This window comes from Mesoplodon mirus, assembly GCF_964341445.2.
Source record: "Mesoplodon mirus genome assembly, chromosome: 3".
NCBI classification, from domain to species: domain Eukaryota; kingdom Metazoa; phylum Chordata; class Mammalia; order Artiodactyla; family Ziphiidae; genus Mesoplodon; species Mesoplodon mirus.
In genome coordinates, this window is record NC_138978.1 from 17,872,060 (window position 1) to 17,894,895 (window position 22,836).

At 55.0% G+C, this 22,836-nt stretch overlaps 2 protein-coding genes across 5 annotated transcripts; one reads left to right on the top strand and one right to left on the bottom strand.

Moving 5' to 3' along the window:
* LOC309799419 (aflatoxin B1 aldehyde reductase member 2) lies at nt 1–7,406 on the bottom strand. Its single transcript, XM_082612548.1, has 7 exons — nt 6,992–7,406; nt 3,869–4,056; nt 3,588–3,692; nt 2,536–2,632; nt 2,189–2,288; nt 1,470–1,599; nt 1–432 (listed from the first exon to the last, which is right to left on the bottom strand). Exons 1-7 carry the CDS (start codon nt 7,317–7,319, stop codon nt 271–273), a joined length of 1,110 nt encoding a protein of 369 aa, XP_082468674.1. The 5' UTR covers nt 7,320–7,406; the 3' UTR covers nt 1–270.
* Nucleotides 7,407–7,487: 81 nt separating this feature from the next.
* Nucleotides 7,488–22,836, top strand: SLC66A1 (solute carrier family 66 member 1). Of its 4 annotated transcripts, XR_014293548.1 has the most exons (9): nt 7,488–7,552; nt 12,308–12,523; nt 17,502–17,631; nt 18,274–18,361; nt 18,969–19,111; nt 19,283–19,375; nt 19,963–20,160; nt 21,860–22,142; nt 22,612–22,836. XR_014293548.1 is itself a non-coding variant. In XM_082615839.1 (8 exons), exons 2-8 carry the CDS (start codon nt 12,360–12,362, stop codon nt 21,917–21,919), a joined length of 876 nt encoding a protein of 291 aa, XP_082471965.1. In that variant the 5' UTR covers nt 7,488–7,552; nt 12,308–12,359; the 3' UTR covers nt 21,920–22,836. The 4 variants fall into 4 exon arrangements, 3 of the variants coding, with proteins under 3 accessions (XP_082471965.1, XP_082471966.1, XP_082471967.1); XM_082615839.1 differs by having other exon boundaries at nt 21,860–22,836; XM_082615840.1 differs by having other exon boundaries at nt 19,963–20,064; nt 21,860–22,836.

Below are 22,836 nucleotides of genomic sequence, written 5' to 3' on the forward strand. Positions count from 1 at the left end.
TTTGTGGGCTTCACTCCGGGCCTGGGCTACAGCCAGGTCAAGTGCCTGCTTTATTCAGATGGGAAATGCATGAATGGGGCTCAGCCCCAGCCTTTACACATTGTGAAGGCAACTGGGAGTGAGGCAGGGATCTAGAAAAATAATGCATGGATCCAGACAATGGAGAAAGACCATGCTAAATCAGCTTAAGGCAAAGACCGGCCAGGGTGAGAGAGTAGAAGAGGTGACAGAAAAGGAAGAAACCTTGGGCAGCTTGAGCTGTGTTGGGGCCTAGCGGAAGTAGCTGGGACATTCATGGGCAACCAGGTGCCAGGCCTGATCAAAGGCCTGCACGATGGCTGGCTCTAGGGGCCCTTCTTCAGTGGCCACCAAGTTCTGTTCCAGCTGCTCCAGGCTGGACATGCCCAGGATGACCGCATCCCCGTGGGCACCCTGCAGGGGGAGATGGCCAGACGTCAACACACTAGCGCACGACAGTGACCCCAGTCACACACGCTCCCCCCACTCCACCCACAGCCTTTCCCCCACCAAAACTTAGGACTTGATTTTAAAATTTATACTCTAGGGCTTCCCTGGTGGCGCAGTGGTTGAGAGTCCGCCTGCCAATGCAGGGGACGCGGGTTCGTGCCCCGGTCCAGGAGGATCCCACATGCCGCGGAACGGCTAGGCCTGTGAGCCATGGCCGCTGGGCCTGCGTGTCCAGAGCCTGTGCTCCGCAACGGGAGAGGCCACAGCAGTGAGAGGTCCGCGTACCGCAAAAAAAAAAAAAAAAAAAAAAAAAAAAATTATACTCTACATAGTTCTAGAAAGCACTTAAGGTACCTTCAACAACTGTAACTATGTGACCCCAAACCCTGCCTTCTTTCCTCCTGCTGCCACACGGCTCATCCTCGTTCAGAGCCCAGTTCTGCCACTCAGCAGCTGTGTAAACTAGGTTTAGCTATTTAACCCCCCTGAGACTCAAATCTTCTCAATTTTCAGCGTGGCTATGGGAATGAGAAATTATGCAAAGCATTTAGCTCCCACTTATTGAAAACCTACTATATACATGTCAGAGACTATGCAACTAGGTAAGGCTGAAGCTGGAGAAAAGTTTTAGCCAGGAAGACAGGGGACACCAAAGACAGAGGGAAACCCCACCTCCCCCCAGAGGAGCCAGACCAGTGGGTTTTACAGTCAAATCTGTGATAATTTTCTATCCCTTTCACAGCTGTATGAACCCCAGTTTGCTTATCAGTAAAAGTGGAATAATCACACTTCATCAGGCCTAGGTAATAATTCAATCCATGTTAGTAAAGCCCTCATTATAGGGCCTGGCACTTGGACAGCTACTCAGAACAACAGGAAGGCTGCCATGAAAACTGGAACAAAGAGAAATTTCAGAGGGAAAAACTACTTAGAAATCACCTGAAGGTAATGCTGGCTTCCCGAAGGGAGCAAAAGTGGGGCTTCCAGCGACGATACGTTACCTGGAGCTGTGAATGGTGGTACATCCACCGGAGGGCGGCCGAGGTCATGCTGGGGGCGCTGGGGCCATACGCAGCCTGCAGGGCCTTCTCCACCAGGGCAATGGCCTTGAAGTGGTGTTCCTTCCAGAAGCTGAGCAGGTGGGCAGGGTAGCACAGGGGTCAGGACCATGGGGTCACACTGGGGGCCACCGCCAAAGAGTCAAACAGGACAGCTGCGCTCACCCTAACCCTGCAGCATGGAGGAGCTGGTATCCCCTCTAGCAATGGGTCTCCTGCTTTATTGAAACACCCAGGAGGCTGGTTCCCTCACCAGAGACCTCAATGACATCTTTACCCCTGAGAACTCAAAGCCTGCCCTTACTTTACCTAGGGAAATAGGCAGCAAGTACAGGGGTATGACTCGGCCCCAGGACTGCTGAGCCTCCATCCACGGCCCTCTCCTTCTCTATCTGCAGGTGATGAGCACTCCTCAGGGAGAAGCTATGACTTGGAAGACCTGGCATAAGGTCCAGGGATCCTCATTCCTCACGGAGGTCCCAAGAAAACAAGAAGAAACCCTATAGAGGGCTTCATAATTCCTCTAGGAATCAAAAGAGGTAGGTCCAGGCAGCAAGGGATGGCTTGGAGACTCAGGAATGCAGCCTAGAACTCCTCCATTTCAGATAAAGGGGACCGCCCCCCCACTCCACCCACCCTGATGCAGCCCATCCCCAGCTCACCGATTCCTGTAGATCTCTGCCCAACTGGTCCCAAAGAAACGGCCCACAGGTTGTTCCCTGTCCTTGTCCTCATACCTGTACTTGCCGGTCAGCAGGCCCCCTGCGGGAAGGCTGTAATCAGACCCCCTGGCACTGCTCCCAGAGGCTGCTCTGGACCGGAAGTGGGGGTGATGGTGGGGGACCCAGGAGGGATGGAGGACCCAGCCCAGCCTCCTGTCAAACCTCTCCCTGCTTCCCAGGTCTGGGGCCGGGTATCCCCCGGGTCAGGAATAGGGAGAAACAGGACCAGAAATGCCCCCAGGGACCTGGGAGGGGAGCCCGTCCCCACAGCAGCCCATATCCCATACCAGCCAAAGGGTTGTAGGCGTAGAACCTCAGTCCAAAGTGCCTGATGCAGGGGAAGAGCTCTGTCTCCACCTGCCGGGTGGTGGCGTTGTACATGCCCTGCGGGCAGAAGGGCCAGCTGGAGAGGGTGCACGGGTTAGGGGACCCCAGTCTTCTACAAAAACCTTCAGTCAAAACCTGCCCAGGACTTCAGCAATGATTTCCAACATCACTAGTGGTGGCTGGGTGATGGGGAGATGTTGCTGGGCCCCAGGAAGGGACAGTGGACGGGATATGTCATTCCACACATATCTGTAGGCACCAGCTGTGTGCTGGACACTGAGTTCCCAAACACCAGCGTATCTAGTAAGGTCTCTGCTTCCAAGAGATGTTAGAGTCAAGTTAAAAACAAAGACAGGGGCTTCCCTGGTGGCGCAGTGGTTGAGGGTCCGCCTGCCGACACAGGGGACACGGGTTCGTGCCCCAGTCCAGGAAGATCCCACATGCCGCGGAGCAGCTGGGCCTGTGAGCCACGGCCGCTGAGCCTGCGTGTCCGGAGCCTGTGCTCCGCAACGGGAGAGGCCACAACAGTGAGAGTCCCGCGTACCGCAAAAAAAAAAACCCCAAAACAAAACAAAGACAGAGGTCAGGTGATCACATAAAGGTGGGTTCGGTGATCATAGCAGATTCTCCCAAATACTTGCTCAATGTATGAAGATAGGGTTTGGAGATGGGAGGCCCTGCTGGGCTGTTGGGAAAGGCTTCCAGAGGAAGAGGCATCTAAGTGAGACCTGGGCACTCGTTCCCACGAGAAGCGGGGAGGAGTGTTCCAGGCTGACTGCAGAGCGAGAAGCAGGCAGGAAGGGGAACCTGGGCCGGAGAGCAGGCGCCTATTGGCTGGGCTGAGGGTACCCGGGAGCCATCTACAGGCCGTGAGCAGGGGAGGCAAGGGAGTGGCTGCTATGGAGAGGGCACGGGGTGGTGGTGGGGAGATTGGGGGGGAGTGGGAGGGGCCAAGAGGACCCAGGATCCGCAGGCCCCCAGGAGACAGAGGCCTCTGCAGCCCTGGCCTCACCTGGTACACGGTGGGCAGGATCCAGCTGTTGCTCTTGCACAGGGTACAGATCTCGGCCACTTCCCAGGCGGCGTAGTTGGAGAGGCCAAGCTCCACAAACTTGCCCTGCGGGGGAGAGGCCAAGGTCAGAACCCACTGCAGCCCAGAACACCAGGAAGGAGAGACTGGCTGGGGACCCTGGGAGTGGGGTCTGTCCCCAGCTCTGCTCTGGGACAGCCCTGGAGCCTCCGCTCTCCTGGGCAACGACAGGCCAAGGAGAGGAGCTGGGGGGCCACCCTCACCTCCTGGTGCAGCTGGTGGCAGGCGCGCAGCGTCTCTTCCACAGGGGTGCCGTGGTCTGGTGCGTGTAGATAGAAGAGGTCAACCTGGGGACACTGCAGACGCTTCAGTGACGTCTCCAGCTGGGACCGGAGGCTGTCAGGCTTCAGTGACTTCCCTTCCCAGGGATTGGCCTTGGTAGCGATTTTCACTTTGTGGGAAGAATGTAATGGTTAAGAAATTTATTGTGACCACTTACTAGCCATGTGACCCTGGCTAAATTACTTAAGTTCTCTGAGTTTCAATTATCTAATCTGTAAAATGGGGATGATAACAATGGAACTGTCTTCACAGGGAGAGCATGAGGATTCAATAATGTCTCATGTGCGAGTTCCCAATGTCCACTGCTGCTACATTATTAGTCACCAAACTGCTAGCTGTGTCAAGCCTTGTAGTAGAGGCCAAGTGCACAGAGATGAACTAAACACACTCAATTTCTGCCCTCAAGGAGGTCACAAGCTAGAAGGTGATGTTACAATACGTAAGTGCAGTAGAGCCCAGAGGAGAGGTATGTGGCCAACCTGGGAATTCCAGGGAGGGCTTCCTGACCCCACAAGTTGAGTCTCCAAAAAAGCATCCTGGGACTTCCCTGGTGGTCCAGTGCACTTCCACTGCAGGGGGCATGGGTTCAATCCCTGTTCGGGGAACTAAGATCCTGCATGCTGTGCAGCACGGCCAAAAAAAAAGAAGAGTCCCAGCCAACAGGGAAGGGTGGGAAGCAAAGGATGGGAACTTAGACAAAGTCACAAAGGGAAGAAAGCACAGCACGTGACGGCCATACGTGCAACTCTGAGTTATAAACTCCAGGCAGGAAGCAGTGGTACATGAGACAAGAGAAGGGGGTCCAGACCTAATCCCAACGGGTTTTCTCAAATACCATCATTCAAAGGTTTTATGAGTGAACTGGTCAGCTGTGTTCGTTCTGGTTGCCGTATAGAGAGAGACGTCGAGGGGGCAGGCCTGAAGACAGGGGGACAAGTAAAGAGGCTGCTGCAGGAATTCAAGAAAGAGATGCAGCTGCTGAACATAACCACTGGCAGATCCATTTGAGAGAGAGGTAGAAGGCAAAATGAGCAGAAGGCAGTGACAGTTTCCCCCCTCTCCTTCCAGACTCCTGGAAGTGTGCACATCCACATATCCACTGTAGAGACACACTCCCCATGAGAACAAGAGAGTGTTCTGACACGCAAGCAGCTTGGAAGTGCTATAAAGAATGCTGGCTCTCTGGGGGATTCCCTGGTGGCGCAGTGGTTAAGAATCTGCCTGCCAATCAAAGGGACACAGGTTCGAGCCCTGGCCAGGGAAGATCCCACATGCTGCACAGTAACTAAGCCCATGCGCCACAACTATTGAGCCTGAGCTCTAGAGCCTGCGAGCCACAACTACTGACGCCCACGCTCCTCAACAAGAGAAGCCACCACAATGAGAAGCCCGCGCACCGCAACGAAGAGTAGCCCCCGCTCTCTGCAACTAGAGAAAGCCCGCGCACAGCAATGAAGACCCAACACAGCCAAAAATAAATAAATAAATAAATTTATATATTTAAAAAAAAGAACGCTGGCTCTCTGGATTCTGCACTTTCCATACCTGGCAAACGCAACTCAGTAATCCAGAGGGGAGGGAGTCATCAGACCACTTGGATGTTGGAGAGACCAAGTCTCTCAGCTTCTCGTCCAGATTTTTTCCATTCCCCACATTTCTCAATCCCCCTGCATTCTTGGTGTGAACTTTGCCTCGGGTCTGACCTGAGGACTTTGACTCTGTGAGTGCCTGGCCTCAAAGAAGGAAGCAGGGAAGGACTGGAGGGGGAGAAACCAATTCAGAAATAAAATCTTCATTAGTCACGAGAGGCACCCAGGTGAACTAGAGAGTGTGGGTCTGAGATGCACATTCCCAAGTCTGTTCCTCCAGATCCACCAAGCTATGAATCTAAGGAGGACCCAGAAGGGGACGCCCCTGACACAAGGGCTGGGAAGAAAGTCTCAGGATGGAAAAGAGGAGGCAGAGTGTGGTAGTAATAGTATCAGCTGACTTCACTGGGTCCCACCAAGCGCCAGGCACCCTCCTAGGTACTTCCAATGGCATCAGGCTGATGAGGGACTGTCCCTCCACACCCACATCCTCCGCTCAAGCACACCTGTCTCCTGGCCATCTTTACACCAGTCTTGGCACAGCTATGCCCTCAGCCTCTCATAACCCTCTGACTGATGCTCTGCCCAGCAAACTACTGTTGTTCCTCGAAGGCCCAGCCTCAGTGTTCTCTGAGCCTTCCCTAGGGCCTCTGTCTGGCCCCATCATGCCTTCCCTAAAAGTGCTTCCTCTTCTACGCTCCTCTGCAATTATTTGCTTCAATCTTCCCCACTAGACTCTGAGCTCCCTGCGGGTGGGTTAGAGACACTTTCCCTCCTATAGCTCCATAAGAAGCTGGCAATAGGGCTACAAGAGTGGACAGAAATGCCTTACCCTCTCTCTCACGCCTCCCCACTCTTTACCCCACCACCCCTGCTCCCCCAGCCCGGTCTATGGCAATGCTACAGCTCTCCCTGAGAGAGCCAGGGGTCCTGCCAACTGAGCAGAGCAAAGTCTAGGGGCTGATGAAAGACCTGGATGAGAAAAGGGCTCTCGGGGAGCGCATGGGCGTTGAGGACCATGGGGAGGGGCATAGGCAGAGTGCCTGGGGACCGGTTATGGGCACCTGGCAGGGTTGGAGAGGGGTACGGCATAGCTCTGGAGACCAGTGCCGCAGAGAGGTGCACTAAGAAAGCAACTGGGGTAGGAAGCCAAGGACTAGATCAGGCTCGGGGGTTACCGAGTTGCAATCCCCAGACGAAGAAGCGGAGGGGAAGGTGGTCAGGATAAAGCGCTGTTCAGCTGTCGGGGCTGGATGTGCAAGAGACTTGAGGCGCGGGGGGTTCACAGAGCTGCGGGATGGCCAGGGGAGGTGGGCGCCCCGGGGGAGGGGCGAAGCTGTCGGCCCTGACCGCGGCGGGCGCGTGGCTGGGGTCGGGTCAGCGTCCTGCGGGACGGTCTGCACTGCACGGTGCACGGAGAGGACAGGCGGTCGGTGCGCGGGCGCCAGAAGTTACCTTTGCAGTCGCCGCCGCCCAGCCCGAGCCCCAGGCCGCCCAGGATGCTCTCGGACTGGCCGTCGCTGTACATGAAGGCCGTGTCCAGCTCAGTGTGGCCGCGCTCCAGGAAGGCGCGCACTGCCGCGGCGCTGGCGGGCGCGTCCATGCGGCGCCCCATCTCCATGGTGCCCAGCACGGTGGCGGGCCGGATCGGGGAGCCTGAGGTGGCCCGCGGGCCCCGGGACATGGCGGCTGCAGTGGCGGCGGTGCGAGCCTCGGGTGGCCAGGGGGTACGAGCGCAGCGGACGGCGGCGCGGGCCACGGCGCGAGACAAGGCGCTCAGCATGAGGTCGGCGCCTGCGCGCTGGGCCGCCTCGGGCCCCGCCTCCCTGCCGATGCGGAGAAGCGCGGCGCCCCCTCACGCAAGAGACGCTCGCTCGCCACAACTACCAGGACCTTCCGCTAAGTGCGCGGCGCAAGAGGCGGAGCCGCGCAGCTCTGGGGAGGGGTTTCTGGTCAGCTGATGAAGGCAGGAGCTGGAGAACCCAGAAGCCGGGCGGTGGGGAGGCTCTAGACTTGGTAAGCTGAATTTGAGGCTGGGGCTGCGGTTCGGGACTCTGAGCCTTCCCTGCTACATCTTTCCAACACCCTCCAGCCCCTGGATAGTCCTGGGCTACTGCCCCCACCTCGGGGTGCGAGATCTTGGAGCGAGACTCTGGGCTGGGATTGGGAGGCCCTCGGCGGGGGCCCAGGTCCCCCTCCTCAAGGGCGACCAGCATGACTCCTCGGGCCGCTCTGACCTAGGGCCTGGGGTCTGGGTTCCTTTTTCACCTCTTGTTCCCGGCCGACGGGCCCCTGCGTTTCTGACGACTTTGTTTTCCCCAGGGCGGGCCAGAGGAGGGGACTTCGCGGCGAATGAGCGCTGACTCCAGCGGCTGCCCTGTTATTATCCCCGCCAAACAGGCGGCCAGTGCTCGGCTGAGTCACTAGGAGGGAGTTGTGACCGAGGACCTGGAGGGCTGGAGTGGGTGGTAGCCCCAAGGCGGGAGGCTCCTCCCCTCAGGTGCTCCCCAATTCTTCAGGGAGCCCAGATTGTCCCCTCCCACTCCATGCCTAGGACAGGTTTCCAAGTGTGTACATGGGGAGTCTGTGTTTGGAAGTATGAGGACTGACGCAGTCTTGTCTTTTCAAGGCTTACTGAAGCCAGCTGTTTACCAGGAACCCTGTGGGGGGAGGGGAGAGAGCTATAGACAGAACAGAATAATAGCCATTCCCGGTTATTCTACTGAGGGTTTAACCTGTGCCAGGCGCCACTCTAATCCCTCAGCCTGGATTCTCTCATTCAACTCTGCAATTAGCCTAGCAGGTGGATACTTGCATTATTCCCCCGTTTTACAGGTTGGAACTCTGAGGCTCAGTCACTTGACCAAGAATTCATTACTAGTAGGCATCAGGCAGGTCAGTTCCAGAGTGCTTTCTCCTCAACCCTAGGCCATCCAGGCTCACAATTAGGTCTCCCATTCCCCCTTCCTTTCTTTGTTTCTCTCTCTCTCTCTCCCTTCCTTCTTTTCCTTCCTTTCTCCCTCTCCCCTCCCTCCCTGTCTGTCTGTCTCTTGCTGCTTTTTGAACCTTTACTGTGCACCTGGTGTGTCTGGGGCCTAAGAATAAGTTTACAACTAGGGTGAAGGGAGAGGAGTGGGCTTAAAGGGCAGTAGTGGCTGAGGAGTGTGATGAGCATCCTTCGGGTTTGTGGAGGAGGGTAAGGGAAGAGGTGACAGGTGTTTTCCCACCAGCTCCTGTGAGGACCCTCTAAACTGAGATGGCAATTTAGAACTGGGTCTTAGTTTCTCTTTACTATGCCCTCTAGGATGAAAAGGCCAAGCCTAGGGGAAGAGACAGCATGGACAGAAGTCAGGAGACCTGGGAATGACCGTCTGAAGGCCTAGAGGGAGGGACAGGAGATGGGGGGGAGGGCAGTTCTTGGAGTACCCTGGGGCTCAGTCTCAAGGCATTTGGACTTATCTGGTAGATAAAGGTGGCCACTTGAGCAGCTTCAGTGGGGAGCATCTCTGTGACTCAGCTTGGGATCTGGACGAGTTACATGGCTGTGGCAGCGGATGCCATTTCCAGGGCTGCCTTTCTTTTCTTTTCTTTAATATTTATTTATTTATTTGGCTGCACCAGATCTTCGTTGCGGCATGTGGGATCTTTACTTGCAGCATGTGGGCTCTACGTTGCGGCATGCAGGATCTAGTTCCCTGACCAGGGATCGAACCCGGGCCCCCTGCATTGGGAGTGCGGAGTCTTAGCCACTGGACCACGAAGGAAGTCCCTCCGCCTTTCTTAAAGTGTGGTCACGTGCACAGAATACATGTGGTCAGAATCCGCTGGGGGAGCTTCTTAAACCCAAGGTCCCTGATCCCCAGCTCTGACACACTGATCCTGAATTTCAAACATGTGCCCTCCATGATAACAAGGCACCCCTGAATCAACTATATACTTCAATTAAAAAAAACAAAAACCACAAGGCACCCCTGTTGTGGTCCTTGTCACACCTACAGACCTGGTCAACCTTTGTTGCAACCCTGGCCATCCATTTGCTCAGTGCTGTTGGACTAGGAGGGGCACCCGGTCTCAGAAGCCAGGCCTGGGCCCAGGCTGGCTTCCTACTTGGGTCAGAACCCATGGGTGACAGGCTCTGTGCACAGTGGCCCTCAGAAGAAAGTGTCTTCTGTTGAGGGCTCAGGTGTGTCTCAAAGTATCCTGAGCCCCGAGCTGCACATGGACCCCGTGCATGGACAGGGGACCACCCAACCAGGGCCCTGGGCCCTATGAGCCAAGGTACATCCCCCAAGACACCCATCCCTCCTTCACGTGTGTGTCCACTTTCTTTCTTCCCTAACCTGGTGAAAAGTGGAGTGAGAGTGACCTCAGGGTGCTTGAGATACTGGCCTCTCATTCTCAGTCACTACCATTGTGTCAGGCCCTGGGCTAAGAGCTTTATGTGCATTTTATCTATACAACAACCCCAAGGAGTGGGCGTCATTATCCTCGTTTTATACACAGGCTCAGACTGTTACTTGCACAAGGCCACTCAACCTTACCTGTAGAATGAGGACCGTGTTCCCCTCACAGAGAAGTTAATGAGGATGGCAGTATACTACTGTATACTACTGTATACTACTGTGATGAGCTGCTGTGGTGTGTTGAGGCTCTACCAGAGGAGGCTTGGGGAAGTGGTCCACTGCAGGGGTGGCTGGGGAACAAAAGGACTTGATTTGAAATGCCTGAGGCACCGCAAAAACCCAGCTCCTACCTGGACTGCGTGTTAACCTGGGGTGGCCTTGCAGCTGCTGGTGGCAGGACAGCAGATAAATGGCTCCAACATCAGCTGTGCTGAAGGTCAAGGTGGGGGGGTCACCAAGGTACAGGAAGAGACCTTCAGCCCCCCTTTGCAGGGCCCCGGAGGGACTGCAGTGAACCAGGCAGGCAGTGACCTGGGGTGCCCTTGCCCCCAGCTCTGGGGCTCGCTGTTGAGTCACGTTAGAGCTGAGAGCCTAGAGCTTCCTAAGAAAAGCAGCTGACTCGCTTCCTTTCCCGGCCTGACGCTCCCAGGTCGCTGTGGCCTCAGCAGTTCCAAGGGTCCAGCCAGGGTGTCTCAGCCCATTCGGGCCAATGTAACAGAATACCATTTGTCTGGATGGCTTAGAAACAAACATTGATTTCTCACAGTTCTGGAGGCTGGGAAGTCCAAGATCAGGGTGCTAGTAGATTCAATGTCTGGTGAGGGTCCACTTCCTAGTTCATAGATGGCTGTCTTCTCGATATGTCCTCACCTGGCAGAAGGGGCAAGGGAGCTCTCTGGGGTCTTTTTTATAAGGGCACTAATCCCATTCATGAGGGCTCTGCCTTCATGACCTAAATACTCCCCAAAGGCCCCACCTCAAAAATACCATCACATTGGGGGTTAGATTTCAACAGGACAGGAGGGACATAAACATTTGGTCTATGGCATTGTCTGTGGGGCATTGCTTTATGAGGATCCTGGGTCTTTTGACACAAGCAGAAACTGAAGGTGGCTGGAGAGAGCCTCATCCCAGGTGAGGAAAGCCCCCCTCTGAGCGCAGTGAGAAAAGGGGAAGCCTGCCTTCTGGCTGCATGAGACCCTGGGCAGCCCTATCAGACCACAGGAAGGTGCCACCGTTCCCAGGGACAGAAGCATGGTGGCTATGAGTGCTTCCTGCTTGGGTGGCCCTGGCAAGTCACCTCCCCGGGTCTACGCGGACATATCAGTAGCCCCCACTTCATAGAGTTGATGTGCAGCAAAATGCAGAAAGGCCTACGTAAGGTGCTTAGCACAGAGCTGGTACAGTGCTCAACTATCAGGGGCTGTGATGATCCTGCCCAGCAGAGATGCTCCAGCAGCCCCACTTTCTCTCCCTCCTCTGGGACTGTCACACAGGCTGTGACTGCTCTAGGACACCAGGTGGGGGCTTCGCTGCCTGCCCCTGCAACCAGCCAGCTCCTGGCTTTGTCGGCAGTGAGAATGGGGAGGTGGCTCCGGACTCTTTGCCAGCAGGCGTCCTACACACACGAGCTGCTGGGAGAATGCGGCTTGAGCACGCCAAGCTTGAATCCCAGCCACGTGTGCAACTCACCTGCTCCTTCTTCACCACTTGCCTCATCTGACCGACGTACTGGGGGACAGCCATACTTTTTTTTTTTTTTTTTTTGGCCGAGTGGGGCGGCTTGTGAGATCTTAGTTCCCTGACAGGGATTGAACCCAGGCCCCGGCAGTGAAAGTGCCGAGTCCTAACCACTGGACCACCAGGGGATTCCCAGGACAGCCGTACTTTAAATGAGAGGATGTACTTAGTGGGCCTGGTCTCAGCAGACCCTCGCAGCGTGATTTGCAAGAAGAAAAGATTGGAAACTATCGAAATGTTCAAGAGTTAGAACAAAGGTGGCATTGTTTGAGGGCTCAGTTCTCTACACTAGATTTATGAACTCATTGAACCCTCACAGCTGTATGGGGGAGGCGCTGTTACCGCCCCATCTTGCAGATGAGGAGACTGAGGCACAGCAAGGCTGAGTCACTTGCGCAAAGTCGAGGCGTTAACAGGCAGAGTGGGGTTTCGAGTGCACCTGTCTCTGACCACACATCCAGTGCCCTCCCTGTATATGTGGTTACTTTGATCTCTGTACTGATCGTGTTCTCCGGTTCAGGGGCTCAGTCCATGCTGGGTGATAAGGCTGGAATGGGCTTAGAGTGGCGGGACCATGACTAGGACCTGGACCTCCCAAGGCTGAAGGCCCCTCTCTTGTTCCCTGTAGAGCTGTCGCCTGCCTCAGCACACCGGCTCCCTCCCTCCCTCCCTCCGAAGCCATGGTCTGGAGGAAGCTGGGCTCCAGCAACTTCTCCAGCTGCCCCAATGGCTCCAGCCAGTGGATATGGGACGTGTTTGGCGAGTGTGCCCAGGATGGCTGGGACAAGGCCAGCGTGGGCCTGGGCTTGATCTCCATTCTCTGCTTTGCTACGTCCACCCTCCCGTGAGTAGCATCAGGGTGGTGGGACCGGGGCTGGGTTGCAAGGGTGGGGCAAGTGCTCCTGGGGCTGCACCGAAGAGGGGCTCCCTGGCTGGCGTTGGGCCTCTCCAGACTCAAGGCCAAGTGTGCTCCCTCTCCCACCCCCACTCACTGACTTCCAACCCACCCTGGAGGGCCCTACAGCAAACCTCACTCTAGGCCCCGCCTTGTGCTGGACCATGCTGACACACAGGTAATAATAATAACACCTGTTCAGTGAGTGCCCACTGTGTACCTAGCTCATTTCTAAGCACTTGACATGTCTTTACCCTATTTAATCCTCATAACCACCCTGTGAAATAGACACAATCTGTATCGCTACTTTACGAGGAAATAGAAACCCAGAGAGGTTAACTAACTTGCTGTGAATTGCACAGCTAGTCAGAGAGGAGGCGGAGGAGTGGGAGGGCTGGGGTGCATCGAACTTAGCCTTTGTTCTGTGACAGTCTGGTGGAGGACAAGCAGTGATTACAAAACAGCATGGCCACTGCTGTGATTAGGGAACGCGGACACACTGTGACCTGGGCAAGGCCCTTCACTGCTCTGTGCCTCAGTTTTCTCATCTGGAAAATGGGAATGTTGTTCCCTACCTCACAGGGTTGCTATGAGGATGGCCTTTACACACTGTACGCTCAGTCCCATGGCTGGGCAGAGGGGCGGCCAAAGAGGAGAGATGAGGTCAAAGAGGTCATCCAGGGCCCTGTAATGTAAGGGCATTCTCCGCTGTTAGGAAATCTTATGCTGTTTCTCCTGAGGGAGAGAGGTAACAGTTTAATTGAGAGATAATTCATATACCATTGAGTTACCCATTTAAATGTACAAGTCCGAGGTTTTAGTGTATGCACAGAGTTGTGTAAGCATTGCCGCAATCAGTTTTAGAACGTTTTTGTCACTCTAAAAAGAAACCCAGAAAGAAATGAGTCATTCCTCATTTCCCTCTAAATCTCCCGGCCCCAACCACCAATCTACTTTCTGTCTGTAGATTTGCCTATTTTGGACATTTCATATCAATGGATCATACAGTATGTGGCCTTCTGTGACTGGCTTCTTTCACTTAGCATAACATCTTCAAGGTTCATCCACGTCATACGTAGCTAGTGTCAATACTTCATTCTTTTTTACATCCGAATAGTAGTTTGTTGTATGTGTATACATTTTGTTTATTCAGTCATTCATTGATGGACATTTGGGTGGTTTCTACCTTTTGGCCAGTGTGATTAAGGCTGCTATGTATGTTCATGTACAAGTTTTAGTGGGGACATGTGTGTTTACTTCTCTTGGGTATATACCTAAGGGGTGGAATTGCCGGGTCACATGGTAACTCTGTGTATAATCTTTTGAGGAACTGCCAGACTGTTTTCCAAAGCGGTTGCACCATTTTATATTCCCACCAGCAGCATATGAAGGTTCCAATTTGTCTAAATCCCCATCAACACTTGTTTTCTGTCTTGTTTATTATACCATCCTAGTGGGTGTGAAGTGGTATCTCATAGTTCTTTTTTTTTTTTTTTTTTTTTTTTTTCCGGTACGCGGGCCTCTCACCGCTGTGGCCTCTCCCGTTGCGGAGCACAGGCTCCGGACACGCAGGCCCAGCGGCCATGGCTCACGGGCCCAGCCGCTCCGCGGCATGTGGGATCCTCCCGGACCGGGGCACGAACCCGCGTCCCCTGCATCAGCAGGCGGACTCTCAACCACTGCGCCACCAGGGAAGCCCGTTATCTCATAGTTCTGATTTGCATTTCCTTGTTGGCTGGTGATATTAAGTAGCTTTCCATGTGCTTACTGGCCAAATTATATTCTCTTTGGAAAAAGGTCTGTTTAGGTTCTTTGCCCATTTTTCAATTGGATTATTTGTCTTTCTGTTGTTGAGTTTTAAGAGTTCTTTATATATTCTAGATATATTTTGCAAATATTTTCTCCAATTCAGTGGGTTGTCTTTTCCCTTTCTCGATGGTGTCGCTTGAAGCACAAAAATTCAAAAATTTGTTGATGTCCAATTTTTTTTTTTGGCCGCTCCGTGCAGCATGTGGGATCTTAGTTCCCTGAACAGGGATTGAACCCGAGCCCCCTTCATGGGAGCTCGGAGTCTTAACCACTGGACCGCCAGGGAAGTCCCTTGATGTCCAGTTTATGTGTTTTTTCTTTTGTTACTTGTGCTTTTGATATCATGTCTAGAAACGATAGCTTAATCCAGGTAACAAAGACTCACCCTTATCTTCTAAGAGTTTTATATAGATTTATTATCCAAGTCTGACACCAATTCTGATGTGTTTTTTTGCCACACCATCAAGCAATCAACTCAATTCTTACACTATCTACACCTGAGACAGCCTCAGATCCCACAGGTTAGGGGCCCAGTCCTACGAGTCCCACAAGAGTGCTCCCTCCTCCCCACTTCTGAGACCAGTCACAAGTCCAGGTTGTCACTTGTGCTTCTCACCTCCAGCTGTAGATCGGAGATTCCCCCCACCCCTCCTCAGGTTTGATTAGTTTGCTAGAGCAGCTCACAGAACGCAGAGAAATGATTTTTATGGAGGCTTTATTACACAGTCATTGGCCATTAGCGCTTGGGCTCAATCTCGAGCCTCTCTCCTCCCCTGAGGTGGGTGAGGAGGGTGGGACAGGGGCCCGTGATACCAAATATCCCAACCTTCTAATCTTACTGTTGGTTCCCCTGGCAATGAGTCCTTATCCTCAGGTGACCTAAGGGCTTTCCAAAAGTCACCTCATTAACATTACAAAAGACACCTTGTTTTCTCTCTTTCTCTCTCTCTCACCCCTTAGGACATTCTTAGGAGAGCTCTGTGCAGGGAACAGGGAAGAAGACCAAATATATATATTTCTTATTGTAAATCACAGTATCACAAATTAGCTCTTACATGTAGAGCTTTGATTCAGCTTGAGTTGTATTTTGTATACAGTGTGAGGTAGGGATCCAACCTCGTTCTTTTGCATGCGGTACCCGGTTGTCCCAGTACCATGTGTTAAAAAGACTACCGTTGGGAATTCCCTGGCAGTCCTATGGTTAGGACTCTGTACTGTCACTGCTGAGGACCCAGGTTCAATCCCTGGTCGGGGAACTAAGATCCCACAAGCTGTGCAGCAGCCAAAAAAAAAAAAAAATAAAGACTACCCTTACCTCATCAAGTTGTCCCAACATGCTGTCTAGGGCTTGACATTTTTACTGACTCACCTTGTCCCAGCTGCCATACTAGATGTGGCAGAAGTAAGCAAAACCGACCCCATCCTTGCCTTTATAGACCTTCTATTAGGGAAGGAGAACTGGAGGGACGGGGGAGAGACTGGAGGCAGGGAGGCTGTGTAAGGCATCCAGCAAGCAATGATGTCTGGGGGATTGGATAGGTGGCCCTTAGGAGGCAAAGCAGACAGGTCTGGCTGATGGGTGGAGGCCAAGGGGGAGAGGCTCCCCATCTTGGGGTGAGAGCTCCCCCAGAAGCGCGAGGAGCTGGTGGAACTGGCTGAGGCTTCCCCTTTCCACCAGGTCATAGTGCCAGCCCTGCCTGGGCCTGGCTGATTAACCAGGGAGGGGGTGTCAGAGGTCTGGGAGAAGCCCCAGGTGATGGCAGGGAGGGCAGCCACCTCTCTGCTTCTCCTTAGGACTCGGCCTTTCCTGAGTGTGACAAAATCACTTTCCCTGAAATTTATGGAGGCTCTTCAAGCCACAGTATCCTAGAAGGGCGGGGCCACGGGGTAAACCTTAAGGGCCTCTCCGGGCCAGGCCCATGCTGGGCACTGTCCCTTCCCTCAGGAAGCTTGAGTCCAGGAGGAACTGACCAATGCTGGCAGAGCTCCCTTCTAGGAAGGCCCTGAGGAGGAACTGATATTTTCTGAAAGATACAGAGGAGGGACTGGGTGAGCCATCTGCTGATGCAGAGTTTGGAGGAAGAGAAGGCAGTCCTGGTGAAGAGGTGGTGGGGGGGTCGGAGGGACAGGGGACCTGGGGGCCTTGTCAGGATGTGCTCAGGAAGATGGGGGTCCTTACTGAAGAGCAGTGGGAGGCTTTGAAGGATTTTGGCAAGATAGGGGTTTTAGAGAGATCCTTGAGAGGCAGGATGGAAACAAGGAACACAGGCTTGGGTGGGAGACCTGAAGAGCTGGGGGCGGGGTCAGCAGGAGATGGAGGTGGAAGGATGACCGTGAAGAGCCAGGGCCAGGCCTAGCTTTCCTAGCTTCTGTCTTGGGTGGTAGGTGGGGTGAGGTGCTGTTTAGGTACCTTTTACTAATTTAAATACATGCAAATGATTAAAGAGAAATGTAAGCAGCAGATGGCCATTGTGGAATGACTCAGAGCGAGACTGGAACCTCAGGGTCTGGGTGTGAATCCTGGTTCCCTGACTTTTCCATCCCCAAAGAGGCCCATCAAGACTTGACCCCATGGCTTTGTAATCAGAGCTCTGGGAGCCACAGCCCGAGACTTCTCTGTTGTCCTTTGAAGATAACAGGCCCATATTATCATCCATCTCCCCTGCAGATAGGGCAGCACCCAGGCCTCAGGCCGTGGGGCAACCACCATCCTCCTTCCTTCCAAACACCACCCCCCACCCCCCTCCATAGAAGAGAGAACCCAGGGTCCCTATGAAGTGGTTCTCAGGGTCTGACACAAAACACCAGGACCCTGTAAAGACCCCAGGCCCCCACCAAGAGACTGCTGGGGAGGAGAATCTATCATGCAATGGCTCTCTGTGGAAAGATGCATGTCCCATAGAGCTCCTGGCTTGGAAGGGATCCCCTGGTAAGAATCCCCAAAGGGCAAAGAAAGGCCCATGAGGATCCCGCCTGCGGGAAGGATCGGCTCCCAGGCGACCCCATGTGCAGATGCCGCCCCGGCCCCGCTATTCCGTGTTGGCTGTTCCCATGTTTACCCTCCACGCGGTATCACAGCCGTCGGCCCCTGAGCACACGTCTCCCTCCTCCGCCACAGCCAGTACATCAAGGCCTGCAAGACGGGCAACATGGACCAGGCCCTGTCCCTGTGGTTCCTCCTGGGCTGGATCGGCGGAGACTCCTGCAATCTCATTGGCTCCTTCCTTGCTGACCAGCTGCCCCTGCAGGTAGGCTGGTCTCCGGGCTGGGTGGGCTGCCAGGGACAGTCTGCAGAGGCTTCCATCTTGCGAGGGCCCCATGCTATAGAGAGAGCCCTCTGCCTGCCTCACAGTGTGACGATGGGCTGTGGGCCTCAGTTCCCCCATCTACAAAATGAGCACATCAAACCACAGGATGGCTGGGGTCTTTGACCTCTGAGGTGCTAAGATCCTGACTGAGCTTTCAGGGCATGGGGCCCTGGAGGAGGAAGGTTTTCCCTTGGGAGGCCCAGGTGCCACCATTCTTCTGTGGCTGGGTGGAGCTGGGACTCAAAATCAGGAATCTATTGTCTTCCCAAGGGGGGCTGTAAATTGCCCCTGTATCAGGCCAAATGGTAGCCTCCACTTAACCTCTGAGTCCCATTTTGTCCCGCCTGGTCATGCTAGCCACCGTTTCCTCTGTCTGCCCAGGCGGGCACCTGCCAGGCCCTTGCCTACCTGCTGTCTGGCTCTGTGATCCCCTCCTTTCCAGATGAGCAAACAGAAGCTCCAAGAGGTGAAGCAACTTGCTCAGGGTCACCCAGCTGGGATGGGGCAGAGCTGGCCGGGTGCTGGGGTGTGGTCCCCGAGCCGGGGACTGCAGCCAGCGCCCCGGGCCCTCTTCTCTTGCAGACCTACACAGCCGTGTATTACGTCTTGGCCGACATGCTGATGCTGTCGTTATACTTTCATTACAAGTTTAAGAAACGCCCCTCTCCGTGTGAGTATGGGGATCCCTCTGTGTCAGGTGCCTGAGGGCAGCCAGGAGGCCTGGAAGCTTGGGAGGAGGAAGGTTTCCCATTGCTGGTGATAAACCAAACCTCAAAAAGGCTTCCTCGGGCCTTATCTGAAAGCTGGGGCCCTGATCCCCTGATGAGCCGAGATAGAGGGCAGTGAGCACGTCCGGGCAGGACCACAGGGAGTCCCCTTCACTTAAGTTCTCTCCTTCAGCAAACATGGCTTCAGCTGCTCCTCAGTGCCGGGCCCTGGGCTTGGAGCTGAGAAGACAAGGACACGGCACACAGGATTCAGAAGGGGCAGGCTGTACAAGAAATGACCCAGGCACCTGGGGGTGGGGCTGTCTCAGCATTTGCACGCTCCATAATCCCCTTGCTGCCCCCACTGCCCTCATCGGTTTACCTTTACAACCTTAGGAGAAGGGTACTCTCATTATACCCATTCTACAGATGAGGAATGAAAGCTCAGAGAGGTTAGGTCACTTGCCCAAGGTCACACAGCCACTGAGGGACAAGGCCAGGACTCAAAGCCCAGTCTGTCTGCCGCCACTCAGATCCCTAATCTCAGCTTCCCTCCTGCCTCACGTCCAGGGTCTGCCCCCATCAATTCTGTGCTGTTGTTCATCTTGGGGGTGGCGTGTACCACCCCACTGCTGAGCAGCGCTGGCTTGGTGGCTGCCCCCAGGGAGGTCTTCCGGGGGCGGACGCTCTTGTCTGTGGAGCCGGGCAATAAGGTGAGGTGTGGGCACGCGAGGGTAGAGCAGGGGTGGGGGTCTGGCTCACCCCGAGGACTCGCCCCTGCGTGACCACGAGGTCAGGGGAATTGCCCTCTAGGAGGGGGTTGGGGCTCTCAAGCTGCACCCCGGCCCCTACTGAGCACTGAGCGCTCTGCTCTGCCCTCTCAGCCCTTCACGCAGCAGGAAATCATTGGCTTCGTCATCGGCTCCGTGTCCAGCATGTTGTACCTGCTGTCCCGGCTGCCTCAGATCCGCACCAATGTGAGCCGTGGGCAGGGGCGCTGGGGCCAAGGGAGGAGGAGCCGGCTGGCAGCTCGGGCTCCTGGGTTAGGGAGTAGCAGCAGGTCTGGTCCACACTCACTGTTGGCTTGGGTGACGTAATCCACTTCTCCAAGCCTCAGTTTCTGCCTCTGGAAATGGGCATGAGATGCCTGCCATCCAGGGGTACATGTGACCTGCATGTGTCCCGGGGAGGTCAGAGGTCAGGTGAGAGCAAGGGGCTGAGAGCAGAGGAGAATATGGGGAACCAGAGATGGGGGAGCCTTGCTGGGCAGGGAGTCAGCGTAGGGCTGGGGAGCAGGCACCTTGGGGCGAGCAGGGTGGTGCAGCCCTGGTCTCTTGCGACCTGGGCAGGGGGGCCTGGGAGATGATGTTGGAACGGGGATGAGGAGTCAGGCCCTGGAAAGGGCTGGTCTGGGCACCAGGCCCATGTCGGACACTGGTCACACCGTGTGCAGTCTGCTCGGAGCATGTGCATTGTGACAGGGCAGACGGACACATGGACAGTTACAGTCCAGAGAGACAAGAGGCCCGTTTGAGGTCTCTGACCCTACATCCCTCGCTTCCAGTTCCTGCGGAAGTCAACCCAGGGGATCTCCTACTCGCTGTTCGCCTTGGTGATGCTGGGGAACACGCTGTATGGGCTGAGCGTGCTGCTAAAAAACCCCGAGGTAGGCCAGAGCGAGGGCAGCTATGTGCTGCACCACCTGCCCTGGCTCGTGGGCAGCCTGGGCGTCCTGCTGCTCGACACCATCGTATCCTTCAGGGTGTGGGGGTGGGGGGTGGGGGGGGGCCACAGCAGCCTCCGCCTGCACGTGGCTTCAGCATCCATCCATCCATCCATCCTTCCATCCTTCCTTCCATCCATCCTTCTATCCATCCATCCTTCATCCATCCTTCCATCCATCCATCCGTCCGTCCATCCATCCATCCATCCATCCTTCCATCCATCCATCCATCCATCCATCCTTCCATCAATCCATCCTTCCATCCATCCTTCCATCCATCCATCCTTCTGTCCATTCGTCTGTCCATCCATCCATCCTTCCATCCATCCTTCCATCCACCCTTCCATCCATCCATCCATCCATTCTTCTATCCATCCTTCCATCCATCCATCCATCCATCCTTCCATCCATCCTTCCATCCTTCCATCCATCCATCTATCCATTCTTCTATCCATCCTTCCATCCATCCATCCATCCATTCTTCTATCCATCCTTCCATCCATCCATCCATCCATCCTTCCATCCATCCTTCCATCCTTCCATCCATCCATCTATCCATTCTTCTATCCATCCTTCCATCCATCCATCTATCCATTCTTCTATCCATCCTTCCATCCATCCATCCATCCATTCTTCTATCCATCCTTCCATCCATCCATCCATCCATCCATCCATCCATCCATCCATCCAAGAGTCAAACCTCCCATGTGCTGGGCACCCCTCTAGGTACCGGATCTATTTGTGAGCAAGAACAGAATGCTCCTTCCTTCAAGAAGCTCACAGTTCAGTGGGGAGGCAGACAGGATACACGTAATCATAAATAATTACTTCATTGTGGTGCCACCGAGTAGCACAGAGAAAAACTGCAGGAGTGTGTGACCAGGGGGCTGTCTGTCCTGGTTTAGAGGCTCAGCAGAGGCCTCCGCTAGTGCCATTGAAACTGTGCCCTGAAGGAGAAGTTAGGCAAGGCAAGGGGTGGATGTTCCTGGCACAGCTTGTGCACAGGGTCTGGGGAACAGGGCATACATCAGCCCATCCAGGCAGGAGGAAGGAAAGCTGCAATGTGGAGACACACACGTGAATTAGAGATGGAAAAACTTGAGTTCAAATCCTGGCTCCCCGGAGTCCTGTGTGACACAGAGCAAACCGTTAGCCTCTCTGGGCTTCCATGTCTTCATCTTGCTGTCTCACCAAGGTCATGGGGCAATTACATAAGCTAAGGTCTCTGGAAATACGCAGCACCGGACCCAGCACACAGTGAGTGCTCAGTAAATGTTTGTTTGCTGGATGGCTGAGCAGGGCATTATTTCCATCTCCTTTGGGAGGAGGTAAACGGGGCCCTTGTTTCGACGTTTGCAGAGTTCCTGGTGGGTGCAATGAGAGATGAAGAAAGTTAAGCTCTAGTGCCCCAAAATGGCCCCTGCCACTTGCTGAAACCCCCAGGATGCTGTAGGGTGAGATGAGGGCAAGATCCTGGGGCTGGGGTCAGGGGAGGCTGCCTGGAGAGGAAGACCCAAGCGCTGGACTTGGCAGATAAATGGGGTTTGGCCGGTTGAGGGGTGGGAAGGCAGCAAGAGCAGAGGCCAGGAGGCCATGGCTGACCCTGCCCACCGGGCCGAGCTGCAGGGAGGGAAGAGGGCTACAGTTCTGGATGGGGCCACAGGCCACCCTGGGGCAGGTCCAACCCAGGCTGTGCTCCGTTTGGCCTTGACGTTGACTCCTTCGGATCTCCATACAGTTCCTGATATACAGGGATGCCGCCACCTCATCAGAGCGCCAGCCACTCCTCCCCAGCTGAGCAGGACCCAGGCCAAGCCCAGGATGACAGGGACCTGCAGATGCCACACTCACTCAGGAAGGGAGAAGTATGGGCAGTGACGGTGCTGCCGACCCTGGGCTGGGCCGTGGAGGAAGCTGGGGGTGCCTAGAACTCCTGGCCCGACCGCCTACCCCCAACACCTCCGAAACCTCGTGAGCTGACCCTTCCGGAAGCCCTGACTGACGGACTCTTCCAGGAGCAGGTCAGCCCCCAGGGCCAGCTCGCCCCGCCTTGGGATTCACCCCCAGGGTCTGAGGCAACTGTCCCTGGAGCCTGAAGGGAGGGGCTGCAGTCGAGACCTCGCCTCTCAGAAGACAGTGTGGCCGCCCCTCGGCTCACCTACCTCATTCTGCCTGCTTCCCCCACCCAACCGCCTGGGGAGGAGCCCAGCTCAGCCTGGTGCACCCTGGACTGTACAGTCGACTGCAGATGGCCTAGTAAACGGTATTCCCAGTGAGGCCTGTTCTGGTGCTCCTTCCCCGAGGTGCCGGGCTCTGGGCTGCTCTGGTGCACAGTGATGGATGGGGATCGGGATCCCACCTACAGGTCCCAGGTGAGGGCCTAAGGGGTCAGGATGTGGGAGAGCCAAGCCAGAGGGGCCTGTGTCTGCTGGCCCGCCCCTGCCCAGCCTCTTGGGCCTCCGGTTTCTTCAACCTGCTTCTCTGTGACAGGCTCCACACCTGGTGGTGGGGACACAGCAGTGAGAAAGACACTCCTCCAACAGGACCCCTGCTCCGCGGTGCTCAGCAAGGAGCGGAATAGTTAAGGTTCAGACTTTGGTTCTGCATCTCAACCTCTCTGTGCCACAGTTACCTCATCTGTGCAATGGGATGACAGTATTACCACTTTATACGTCCTTCTAGGGATTAAATAAAATGGTGTGATTAGGGATGTTA